The 13,190-nt window shown below is 36.7% G+C and overlaps 1 protein-coding gene across 1 annotated transcript in view; it reads left to right on the top strand.

Moving 5' to 3' along the window:
* Positions 1 to 13,190, top strand: part of LOC133529887 (uncharacterized) — a gene marked incomplete at its 5' end in the record, with an annotated part of 21,932 nt that continues 8,742 nt past the window's right edge. Inside the window, 10 exons of the mRNA XM_061867689.1 lie at positions 1 to 130; positions 1,631 to 1,720; positions 3,121 to 3,231; positions 3,687 to 3,872; positions 4,067 to 4,263; positions 4,958 to 5,012; positions 5,210 to 5,399; positions 6,787 to 6,935; positions 9,021 to 9,200; positions 11,911 to 12,062. Of these exons, the coding sequence (XP_061723673.1) occupies positions 1 to 130; positions 1,631 to 1,720; positions 3,121 to 3,231; positions 3,687 to 3,872; positions 4,067 to 4,263; positions 4,958 to 5,012; positions 5,210 to 5,399; positions 6,787 to 6,935; positions 9,021 to 9,200; positions 11,911 to 12,062 (1,440 nt within the window). The remainder of the gene's footprint in view (positions 131 to 1,630; positions 1,721 to 3,120; positions 3,232 to 3,686; positions 3,873 to 4,066; positions 4,264 to 4,957; positions 5,013 to 5,209; positions 5,400 to 6,786; positions 6,936 to 9,020; positions 9,201 to 11,910; positions 12,063 to 13,190) is intronic.

Below are 13,190 nucleotides of genomic sequence, written 5' to 3' on the forward strand. Positions count from 1 at the left end.
TTATTTGAAAACAAATGGACTTTACAGAGGAAAATACGAAGATACTTGGAGTTGGCTTCTCTAGTGCCCACATTTAAAGGCCACTTACCATTGATCGGACATTTGCATAAAGTTATTGGAGGAAGTGAACGTAAGTAGTTAATTAAATAAACGCAATATCTTGCAATTGTATTGAGATCTGACAACTTATCCTTGAAAAATACTTTAAAGGAGAAACGTCCTGTATGTGACACTGTTGCCCACGATTTCGTTCGCGTGGATTTATTTCCCGATACACACTTTCAACCCCTTTTGAACCCTAATCGGGGATGAATTTTCTAAAGATCTGTAATTATTTTTCTTACTTCTAATTTGTATCTTCCTACGAATGTCAAGTCCTTACTCGAATCGTTCCCGTTACAAATGTTCAACCCCCTTTTAATTCCCTTAGGGGAAGAACTTTTAAAAACGCTGATATTACTTTTGTTGTAATAGTTTCTTTTTACGAGACTCAGAAAAACATTCGTTCCCAGTAAAAACTTTAAACTCATTTTTCACTACCTTAGGGGATGAATTTTCAAAAACTTAGTAATTACTTTTCTTGTACTTTAATAAATTACCTTTTTACGAAGTTTCAAATTTCTAGCTTAAAATAAAACTTGAACCTCATACAAACTTTCATCCCCTTTTATTCTCCCTTAGGGTGGAATTTCTCAAAATCGCTTTTGTAGTTTCTGCTCTGCGTTGATGAATCAGTTAAATACACACGCATTTATATACCGGATGCAAAAAAAACTGTAGGCCGCGTTCCTTGAACTGGACAACATTTGTTTAGCGATTTAAAAAAATAACCTGTTTTGATTTTTAATACACTTTAAAGTTTATTCTAAGACGCAAAATTAGCGGCTCCACTATACGTGGACAAACACATTGTATAGATTACGTAAATGTTACGTCGTAGGAATTTTAGAGGTCCTCTTGGTAGTCGTGGTGCGACGGTCGAACTAACTGGAATTTCATTTATTTATCTCCTCATAGTTCGCGATAGTCGAACTAATTGGAATTCCTCGCTGTCGGCCCACACGGACTATAAGGAATTTTACAATTCCTCGCTGTGCGACCACTCGGACTATAAGGAATTTTTTCCTCTTAGTTCGACTGTCGTACCACGAGGAATTCTACAATTCCTTATAGTCCGAGTTAGCGACACACAGCGTGGAGTCGACAGCGAGGAATTAAAATTCCTTGATGTCCGACAAGACTGTCAAACCACGCGGCCGTAGGGGAAAACTTTATTAATCTTGAAGCGCGTTTAACCATTTTATAGTCAACACTCGACAATCCATTGCGACAATTTGTACAGTCCAGCTATCACCTTATTAAAAGCAAGTACCGAACAAAGTCCTGTTCTACGAGCACACTTTCGACAATGGCGAAATCATCATTAAAGATCTTCCTATTGTGTAAATAAAAACATTTTAAATTGAAATGGAATAAAATAATGTCAACAATATTATTCATGATTAATTACATTCCTACTGACAGTGTCTGGTCCGCGAACTAGAGAATAAGTGGTTAAGCGCGTGGTTATAAATACTAAAGTTGTTTGATAAAATTCCGTTTGTTATAGTAGGTAACTAATTATTTTCAGGATTCTGGGAAGACGTTAAAGAAGCCAGCGATGCCGCTGAGAAATCTGGAGGCATCACAACTCTGTGGGTTGGACCCAAAGCCATATTCTGTAATTACTTTCTTTATAATAGTTACATTTCTTGAAAATATTTTATATATAGTCTGTCGGTTTTTCTAAGATCAAATACGCTATAGTAAATGTATGGTGAATTTGATCTTAGAAATCGGACATATAATAGCGACCCGGCCCAGCTTCGCACGGGTTACACTAACAAATTATACACCTAAACCTTCCTCAAGAATCACTCTATTGATTGGTGAAAACCGCATGGAAATTTGTTCAGTAGTTTTTGAGTTTATCGCGAACATACATACATACAGACAGACGCAGCCGGGGACTTTATTTTATAAGGTGTAGTGATACTATCGTCCATTTAAGAGGGAAGAATAGCTTTTTGAATCTAACGAAATAACGGTAATTTTTCTATGAAATTCCATTTCGGGAGAAAACGGTTTCCACTAAGTCAAAACACTTATCAAAACACTTTGATTTTGATGTCGATCGGTTTAGCATAATATATCCTATTCTGCTTTTTTTCTGCAAATTTTGAAAAAAAAGAAATATATTATAAGTAAACCTAGTTTTTCATTGTGTCAATAACATACTAAAAATCATGGAGATTGGAAAATGTTTAGAAGTGGAAAAACGTTTTCTCTTTTTGTATGGACGATCACGTTTATTAATTATATTATTTATTTATTATATTATTTATTAATTATATTAATTATGTTATTTATTAATTATATTATATTTATTTTATATCGTTACTGCAAAGACACCGATATGGTCGGTTCAGAATGTTACTGTTAGTCCAATTCTAATCTCAAGACTAAGCTTACAGGTTAATTCGAAATTACACTGACATCAGAATGGTGTCTAAATTATGTCATTTAGTTATCGTGCATTTCGCTTGTACAGTCACGTCTGAAAATATCGGTACCTACGAAAAATGTGCCAAAAATATGTATTCACTACCTTAATATATGGGCAATAAAGTCGTGTATACATGTTTTTGGCACTTATTTCGTGTCGATATTTTCAGATGTGACCTTAGGTACTTGTTCGTACGATGTCAGTGTACGATCGAATTGCCCTGATAGACTAAAAATGATCTTTTGAATCCGCAGCAAGCTCGGCAGAATTTTTCCTTTCCATACAAACGGAGTTACGTTCTCATTTTAAAACTACGTGTTGGATTGTAATGAAATTTTGCATATACAATGACACTTGTAATTAGTTTATATAACTTCAGCTTATAAAACAAACGGAATAAAGCAAAAACAAGTTTTGTATTAAAAAACTGAAATTTTCTTTTTACATAAACTAATTACAGTCATAATTATATATCCTATTATAAGGACAAAGTTTCAGGCAATCTAGCTAGTAACTACGTTTGTATGAAGAACCGAGCTTGATGTGAACTCTTAAGAAAAATATTTGTTTTTCAGTTATAAACGATCCGGATGATGCGTTCACCGTGCTCAACTCGTGTTTAAGGAAAAGTTACTTTTATAACGTAGTTTTCGGCTGGTTCGGCGATGGCTTGCTCACTTCCGATGGTAATTCAAAGTTCTTACATCTGACGTATTATTTAACACCGTTGGCGCAACAGCATTTTCCATAGCGATAACTAAACGCCGACGCTCAAAAGACGCTGGTGTGGGGTGGCCCTTAGGGCCAGTTGCACCATCAACACTTAACAGACTGATCAAATTATATATAAATTATCGTTAAATCATCGGATTTTTTTTACTGTTGTAATATTTTTGAATAAAGGCTATATAAATGCAACTATGGGTCTATTTCGTTAGGTATTCTCGAATACGATTGGTTAGAACGCCCTCTATCTTACGTTTTATTCTCCAAGTACCTCTGAATTTATTAACTAGATGATGGGAGCTCTTCGTATTACATTCGCAAAAAACTTAAATATACGCAATAACCCCATAGTTGCATTCCGGTCGACCTTACATTAGTTCTTGTAAATAGAAATGATGTGGAAAGAGGTTTTCAGTGCCAAAGTGGAAGCGTAACCGGAAGTTGCTGAATCCTACGTTCAGTCAGCATGTTCTGGACGGGTTCCTGGATGTCTTCAACCGGCAGGCGGCGCTGCTGGCGCAGACCATGGAGCCGAAGGTTGGGACCGGCGAGTTTGATCCTACGGAGCTTTTCCTCGAGGCCACTCTTGAGGCCGTTTGTCGTAAGTGATTCTAATAAGTCCATTTTTAGTAAATAATATATGATAAAAACTATAGGGACACACGTTTTAAGCACAGTAAAATCGTTATTTTCTTGCTTCATGTTTAACATTACAACCTCAACGAGGTCAAAAGTCAACAAATTACTCAGTTTTCGTTGCTATCCGCACATTGTACAATTTAGCACAAATTACAGAAACCGCTGTCGGTATTTCTCTGGACGACCAATCAGTCATCGACAGTGAATACAAGAAAGCCATTGCAGTCGCCTTCGAGGGTTCCGCTCAGCGGTTAGGAAAGTTCTGGCTCCACCCTGACTTCCTCTATCACTTTTCTGGACTTCGGAAACACATTGACGAAGCGGTGGCTGTCATTCGCAATATGTCCCAAACCGTAAGTAGCATAGGAAATAGAGCATATATTTATCGATTTTAGACATTCGCAGTAGGAGTAGGGCTAGCTTTTTTATTGGATAATGGGAAGCACTTGACCACAATCTTACCTGATGCTAAGTGCCGATGTGGTCTAGGATGGAGCATGCTTGATTTATTATACTTTACACCCCTGACAACGGGTGAACTGATTTGTATACGGGTTTAATTTAAAAGCAGGTTTTTATCGGTGGTTCTTATCACGATTATTTAGTATAAATTTCATTTTGAAACTGGACACTTTACCCCTCCAAATCTTATTAGTATTAGTACTCTGACATTGGGGACCTTTTACAACCCCAGATTTAATGTATTTTTAACCATAGAGACTATACATCTGTGTTGTACTGTAGTAATTATTTATTTTAAGCTTATTATAATGTAATGTTTACCCAGATATTGGCTGTTGTATTTATAAAATGTTGTTATGTATTTTTCATGTCACTATATGATGTTACTATAAATGTTGTATTGACTTGTAAAAGAGCTCTTGAGGCCTACTTGCAGAATAAATTTTTGAATTTGAATTTTAAAATTTTGATCGAGTCATTGTGTGGGGTTTGTTGTTTATTTTAGTTTAAAAGGTTTGCTGGTTTTGAATCATAGGTTGTGACAGAAGGAGTTAGTTCTTTTATTTATGTTGACTTTTTTAACAGGTGTTTAACAAAAGACGAGCTGAAAGACAACAAACTAAGCTTGCCACAACGTCATGTGAGTACCTGTTATTTCATATTTTGAATTTCCGCCATAAAAAGAAACAAATAACTATTGCTGAACTATTGCTTAATCAATGAATCATATTATTAGCAGTAAAAATTCTAGAAGGTCTGAGTTAGAAACCTATTCTTATGAGAAATGTGTTAACTCTATTTCATCTAAAGGCTATACAATGTGTCCGATTATGGCAGCACGTCGCTTCTTGGCGTTCCTTGACCTTCTTCTGGACCTGGGGGATGAGGGATCGTTCGCGGACGAGCAGATCTTGCGGGAGCTGGACGTCTTCATCGCAGCCGGTTTAGAAACCTCGGCACGGGCGCTCGTCTCCATTATGGTGTATCTAGGGACATATACGGATGTACAAGAGAAAATATATCAGGAGTAAGTTATGAAAAACTTTTCATCATCATCTTCCTCAAGTTGTCCCGGCTTTTTGCCGTGGCTCATGGGAGCCTGGGGTCTGCTTGGCATCTAATCCCAAGTGTTGGCGATAGCATTAGTTTTTGCGAAAGCGACTTCCATCTGACCTTTCAACCCAGAGGGGTAAATAGGTCATATTGGGATTAGTCCGGTTTTTTGACGATGTTTTCCTTGAACGAAAAGCAAGTGGTAAATATCAAATAATATATCGTACAGAAGTTCCGAAAAACTCATTGGTAGGAGCCAGGGTTTGAACCTGCAACCTCCGGATTGAAAGTAGCACGCTCTTACCACTAGGCTACCTCCGCTTTCAGCGTTCTGAGAAACTTTGTCATGTTAATGGGATATTATTTGCCTGTTGGTTTTATAAGCTTTATTACGAGTGAACATCAAATTTTAAGGCAGTGTTAGGGTGAATGGTTGACCCTAGAGCAAGCGGTGGATTCTCAACAGGATAAATGCTGGACAGAAACCGGTAATTCCTACTACTCCTATTGGAGTTAACACATTTAGTGTCAGCGTGAGCTACGCGTAACGAGTGTAACCAATAATACGGAAAAAACCGCCTATGTAGCGAAAAGCGCCTACGAATAAAGAGAGAACCCTAAAGGGCGTCGCTAGCAGTGAATGTTTTAATAGTACATTACGATACAAGTGCGAAAATGTAGCTATAAAGTAGCACCATATGTACTGTAAAGGCAATTAGCATATTACGTTACTTGTCGAACATTTAAAGGGCCAGTACTGTAAAACGTTGTACGATACATGTGCATCCGCAACTCGTGTCGATTTATCCCTTCGGTCGTGTTTTAATTTATCGCCATTCGTTTCGAATTTCCTATTTTTCGCACTTGTATCGTAATGTACTATTTTAAGACTGTTTTTATGATTGATTGAGTACAATTAAGTATCAAAATAACAAATGACTAATTTTGAGATTTGACCAAATCTTTTTTTTTACTTTATTGGGTACACTTAACAGAAATCGTACAATATCATGAAACATACAATTGCATATCATGGCTTAAAAACTAGCACGAGATCCAAAACAAGTGTACACAGCATGCTTTACAAGTAAGCGCAAATGTTACAAATTAATTTAACACCATATCATAGCTACAGTGAAAAATATCAGAGAACAAATAACTATCTAAATATCACAATATAACAGAGTAATAAACTTTACATTATTAAGATTTAACATCGCAAATGAGACAAACCTAAGTCAAAGCTGATGTCATCGGTCAGTGAGAGAGGAGGAGAAAAGGATGTCAGCATAGCATTTCTTAAACCTAGCAATTTTTTATAGAATAGTCTCGAACATTGACCAAAGTTTTAATTTTTACAGGATAACCTCCGTTCTGGGCCCAAGTTCGTATTTAGGCAAAGAAGATATGCCAAGACTCGTGTACACGGAGGCCGTAATAAAGGAAGCGCTTCGCCTCAGCCCGGTTATACCAGTCATTGGACGGGAAGTGGACAAAGACATCAAACTTAGTAAGAATATTATTTCATTAACTTCCAAATATTTTAATAACTAATGAAACACAAAGGTAATCCGCCACGTAAGTATGCTTCGTCAATAATTTCATGTTCTACGAGAAGAGTTATTATAACTTTAAAAATCTCTTGAAACGACTTGCAGTGCATCTAACACACACACATAAATATATTAAAAAAAAAAAAAAACATTAACATTTAACATTTTTTGTTTTATTACAAAGGAGTAAAGGTGCAAAAGTGTAAACATATTTTTGACGTCGACTATACGGTAAAGGAATTTTATTTTAGTACCATTTGGTACCTTGTCACAACACAACAGCATTAGGTTACTAGCGACTTTCATGAGAAATTGAGAATGGGTGAGAAATGGTACGGAAATTAAAGATAAAGATAGTTTATTTTCCAAGTAGGCATATTACAATGCGCTTATGAACATCAAAGCTACGCCTACGCCGGCTCTAACCCTACACCCGAACTGACCCGAGAAGATTTAAATCCCTTCTAAATTGTAGGACCGGCAAGAAACTCGGTGGGACACATCTTATTAAAACATTACATTTTATAACTAACATGCATTAAATAAATAAAAAAGCACAATTTAATTTAGTATGGAGTTTTCAAAAAATTATAAAATAACGTACAATTACATATATTATATAATATAAAGACTGTACATACGTGCTGATGCAGCGATTATAAGTATTATAACAAAAAGTGTTTTCTCATCCTTTAACTGTAGTAGGTACTTTAACTTTAACTATAGGCCATATTGAATGACTTATACTAGAATTTGAAAAAAAACCGGCCAAGTGCGAAAAACTTATTATTGAGTCATGCTCAACTCAACCAATCATGTTCAAAAACATGTTTGATGAAAGTATTTATCCCATCAAAAACGTTGTCATGTAAAATGTTGCCAAGACGAAACCTTAAGGCTCGCACTGTCAAAAAGTTATCAGATCTCTTGTAGAGCCAAACTTCTAATTCTAGAAGTCCTTAACAAACTGTCGCTACTGTCACATAAGCGTAAGGTGAAAAAATTATTAATATATTTATATGAAAATGTTTTTGATGGGATTTCACTTCTTTTTGTAAGTTGCTTTGCTTTGACAATCTTCCATCCCCTAATTTAAAAGGTCGGTGCTGATTAACTATTAAAAATCCTGAAATACGTATCTGGGGACATTTACATCTGATTTTTTAACTGATTCCTCATACAAACTTCACCCCCTTTTTCCCCCCAATGCCCTTTTCCTCTCCCTTTTCACTTTTACGGGGATATTTTGGGGTTTGAAAACTATTCTATATCCTGCCCCATAACAAAAACTATCTACATATCAAATTTCAATTACATTGGTTCAGCGGTTACTCGTATCGATTCCCCATACAAAATTCCACCCCCAGTTTGAGCTTCCTAGGACTTCAGAAAGTAGCTTAAGGGTTTTGATGATCATCAGTGAGTGGATGAGTCAGTGACAAAATCGTTTTTTTTAGATATTAATAAGATCTAAAGTATGAGAGCTATGCGATTGATATTGTTTATACTTAATAAGTCTACTACTGACATTATATCCCGAGAATTTTATTTATCTGGTATAATCCAAAGCCAAGTTATGAGGGTTCAAAAAAACGACGAAGCGCTTCGAGAAAAGGTAGGTAGTGCCCTTACGCTTCGCATTACTCGTCTTGGCGGGAGCACTACCGTGCTATCAGATTAAGCTTTATTTTTTTTATTTAGTCATTTTCTGTAGAAGAAACTTGGAAAGCACTTACTTATGCTTGTTCCGTCTAATGAAACTATGGATATCAGACAGTTTCTTAAAGGAATATTCTTATATCTACATTATCACTCCTAGTATATATTGTAAATTGTGAAGCTACTGTGACAATAGCTAGCAGCAGCGTTGTCTCAGTGTGTCGCGAAACTCCAAGTTATATATAAACCTGATTGCTCTCTTCTGAAGAACGAGGATGGTTTAATTGTCTGCCGCTTTGCCCTAGGCCCAGGCTACGGAACCCTAAAACAATATAAAACAAAAAAATGCAGGTTTAAAATTAAAATCCATTTTTTTTTTTCAGAGAATTATACGCTACCAGCAGGCAGCGATTGCGCGGTGGTGTTCTGGGGTATCCACCGGCTGCCGATCTGGGGCCCGGACCGTCTGCAGTTCAGGCCCGAGCGGTGGCTGGACCCCTCCAGGGTTCCAAATAGCCCCGGCGCATTCTGCGGCTTTAGTCTGGGAAGGAGGAACTGCATAGGTGGGTCAAATGGACTGTTGAAGGTGTTCGAAATGATAGACACGCTAGAAGGCAGTGTTGGCCGAACGTTAATTTCAATGGCCAACCATTACAAATTGAACCGAAACCGGACGGTTACAGTTTACGGTTCAATTTGTAATGGTTAATGGTTAAACGTTTCGGCTAACACTACAAGTGCTAGAAGGTACTCTCCTAGTAATACAGTTGTTTTCAGATCATTTAAAACATTTTTAGCTGACATAAGTTAGATGTTAAAGAGTTTGGAAGTTTGTCTGTATCTTTTGGATTAATTTGTGTGACTTCGCATTGTGATTAGAAACGTTGAAATACCTACGAAAGTCGCGAATAAGCCCGGGACGAGGCTTCCGACACTTCTTGTTCAAAGACAGGTGATCGGTGATCACGTGATGTCTTCTATAGAAGTGTCGGACGCCCCGGCCCGGGCCCGGACCGTTGTAGCGTGAGTCATCGTTAAGGCCTTCCTTCGACACAAATGTTATAGTTGTTATATGATAGTTCAGCATAGAGCATCTACCTTTTTAGTAAGTCGTACTTTTTTAAATTTTTTGTCATGTTTACTTCTACCACATTGGCATTGACCCTGGCCTGGCATAGTTTAACCACAGCGATTGACACTCTCATTCAATTATGAACCGTATTCTCGCGCAATAAATTCCGAATTCAAACTGTTTGCAATGGCTGATACGACGTTGTGGGGCGGCATAGGTCGCGGCACAAGGGTGACTTACGTCACTTCTTATTTTGTCGTACTTTGACGCCTTGACAATACACGGGTGTTCAGACTGTTCAGATATTTGTGATCTTCTTGGCCGCTCCGATATATCTGATGTCGCGACTATATCTCGTATCTCTTTGTTATGTCAATTCAACTAGGGCAGGGGGTCGGCAAACCACGGCTCGCAATTTCGTTAGGGAATAGAAATTAATCTAGAGTCGACCACAGTCAAGTTTTCGGATGCCAACTGTTGCGTCAAGTATGGAGCTATATAGGGTGGGATATGTATGCTTACCTGCCAAGTTTAAGCAAATTTGCATGGTTAGAGTATGATGCAATAGAAATAACCAAACATATTTTAGTTAGTTTTACAATACCTATCTATATTTTGTAAAAATATTAAATTGGAAATATATATACAGAATGGGCAAATACGGGTGATTATAATTTCTTTTAAATCTTAATTATATTAAGTGTACATTTCATAAATATTTTTTCATAAATATATATTCAGGGTTGGCAATTGTAAACGGAAGATAATTTCTGCACATGTCTATATCTAGCAGCAAGCAATTTTTTTCTCAATTTGTTTGCGTTGTTTAAAACACTTGATCGATTAGTTTCGAGTAAAAAGTGACAGTGATTGGCACCCAAATTTTCAAATTTTGCAGTCTCCTGACTTATTTCTGTGGGGCTGTCTAAAATCACATGTCTATGCTAATAAGCTGATGAAATGTAAACAGTTAAAACCGACTATCCGACACAAATTTAATAAAAAAAAAATTAAAATAAGATAACGCCGAAAATGTGTGAAATAATGCTGAAAACTGCGATGATAAGGGCTTACATTTGCCTGCTGTTAGAGGTGGACTTATGTCAGACATTATGTTCCGCATGTATTTGCCAACCCTGAATAAACTATTTTTAAAACAATACTTAATAACCTTTGAACATAACACAGTTAAATTAAAAAAAAAAAATTATACTTCTCATTTGCCCGACCTGTAAAAACCAATTTACCTTAAATGTCTAAACTCCTATCAGAGTCGGACCAAGGTAAAACTGCACGACATTTGCTAAGACGAAGTGTGAGGATGTAATCATAAACATCAAATTTTATGAAAACATGACGTTTATAATCACACTTCTCCGCTTTGTTCAAAGTCAGTGCAGACTACAGAGTTAGCGTAGACGGACTCTTTACACTGAGTCCTTGCTAAGTTGAAATACATATTAAGTATTCATATTTCAGTAGAAATATACCTATTCCATTTAAATATGAGGTTAAATGTCAATTGCTAACAAATATTGTTTTAGGTACTTGTTTACTATTTCCAGTTTCAACTGAAATAAGATGCGACTACAACATTATAATATTAAGAATCATAAGCGAACGACTTTGTTGGCGTCATTCCTTAGTGTGCGTAGCTTTTGACAGTCCAGCGCCACACGGTGATACCACTATAGTCTGTATCTTTAGATATTTGTGGATGTAGATGTAGTGTAGGGACGCCCGGCCGGAAGCAAGCAGAAGCGGCTGTCGATCACTTGTCGCGTTCATTCAGCTCAATTGCCCAGTTAGTTGCAAAGTTACTGCAGGTTACTGTCCCGCCGGCATTCTCACACTATTCTCCTCAAATCTTCTTGTTTTCCTGCAGAACAGAAGGACATCTTTGAGTTCGTTTTCTTCAGTGTGGCTCTACCGAATGTATTACTCGTATATCGCGATGCCGCATACATAATACAATCTGCTAGTAAGTGTAAGCTAGTCTCCTCCTTACAGTGTGCGGACAGGGGGCGTCTCTACTGATTTTCATTATGACTAATAAATGTTTCAAGAACCTGAACATGTAACAACACATTCTTTACATTTTATTATTCTTTACTTTTAACTACGTAAAGATACAGACTAGGTACTATTTTAAATGCGCCAATGACATTTAGTTTCTTTAATAAAAGGATTTTTTTTTTCAGGGAAACCTTATGCATATATGGTTGTGAAGACAATGCTGGTGCACTTGGTGCGTAAGTACCGAGTCTCGGCTGACTACAGCAAAGTGAAACTGAAGTTTGATCTGGTACTCAAGTACGTGGAGGGACAACATATCTCTTTACAAATGAGGGAATAAGAGCGGGAGAAATAAAATAGAAATAAATTAATTGCAATTGTCATCTAGAATGTCTTTTATTTTCTAATTGCTGATAAAAAAAGTAAGAGTGTTTAATATCAGTATTAAAAATAAAAAAAAATATTACAGGACATTCTTACACAAATTTGACTATCCGAAGGTAAGCTCAAAAAGGCTTGGGTTGTGGGTACTCCGATAACGATATATATATAATATACAAAAACTTAAATCAAACAAATAAATGCCACTACCCCCTAGGCTAGACTGGTCGTCATCGTATGAGCTAACATTTAATTTCATTTGACCCTCGAATTATCAGCCATCTTTACTTACCTATTGGCAACTGTTAGGGTGCCAAAAAAATCTCAAATGGAAAAGGTCACTTTCAACCCTTGGTCAATAATTTACTATACCTAAGTAATTCTATAAGAGAATCCTTTGCTTCGTTCAGGATTCAATATGCACCCTCGCCGTAAATATGACATATTGCTCCCTTGTGATATAATCAATATTGAACACCAACTTAAGTCATTTGAGGCCTATTTGCCTATTTAGAAACGTTAAATACAAATAATTTTAAGCAGTCTGTGCTTTACGCTAAATCTCTTATGTGAGTGCGAGCGCGACCCACTGAGTCGGGTGGTCTAAAATATGTTGACAATGTATTTTATGTACATATATATTGTTGATAATTTAACAAAGCTTTGCATTTGTTTATCAAAGCCAATGGAGATTTATTTTTATACTACGTCGGCGGCAAACAAGCATACGGCCCGCCTGATGGTAAGCAGTCTCCGTAGCCTATATACGCCTGCAACTCCAGAGGAGTTACATGCGCCGCATGCGCGTTGCCAACCCTAACTACCCTCCCTCACCAGCAACCTTACTCACCGGCAGGAACACAACACTGTTTGGTATATAATGTTTTTTTTTTTTAGTTACATATTCTATTGTAGTTTAAAAAAATTAATGACATTTTGTAATAAAGATGTGTAGTCGTGTAACTAAGAAAATTATTCCAAAAAAAAAGACAATGTTATATTTTTGGTCCCTCCCCCCTCCTGTATAAAATCGTATTCTTCCTTGAATGTATTAATTAATTATTGGCGTATTTTAAAATACCTT

This window comes from Cydia pomonella, chromosome 21 (assembly GCF_033807575.1).
Source record: "Cydia pomonella isolate Wapato2018A chromosome 21, ilCydPomo1, whole genome shotgun sequence".
In the NCBI taxonomy this organism is placed as follows: Eukaryota; Metazoa; Arthropoda; class Insecta; order Lepidoptera; family Tortricidae; genus Cydia; species Cydia pomonella.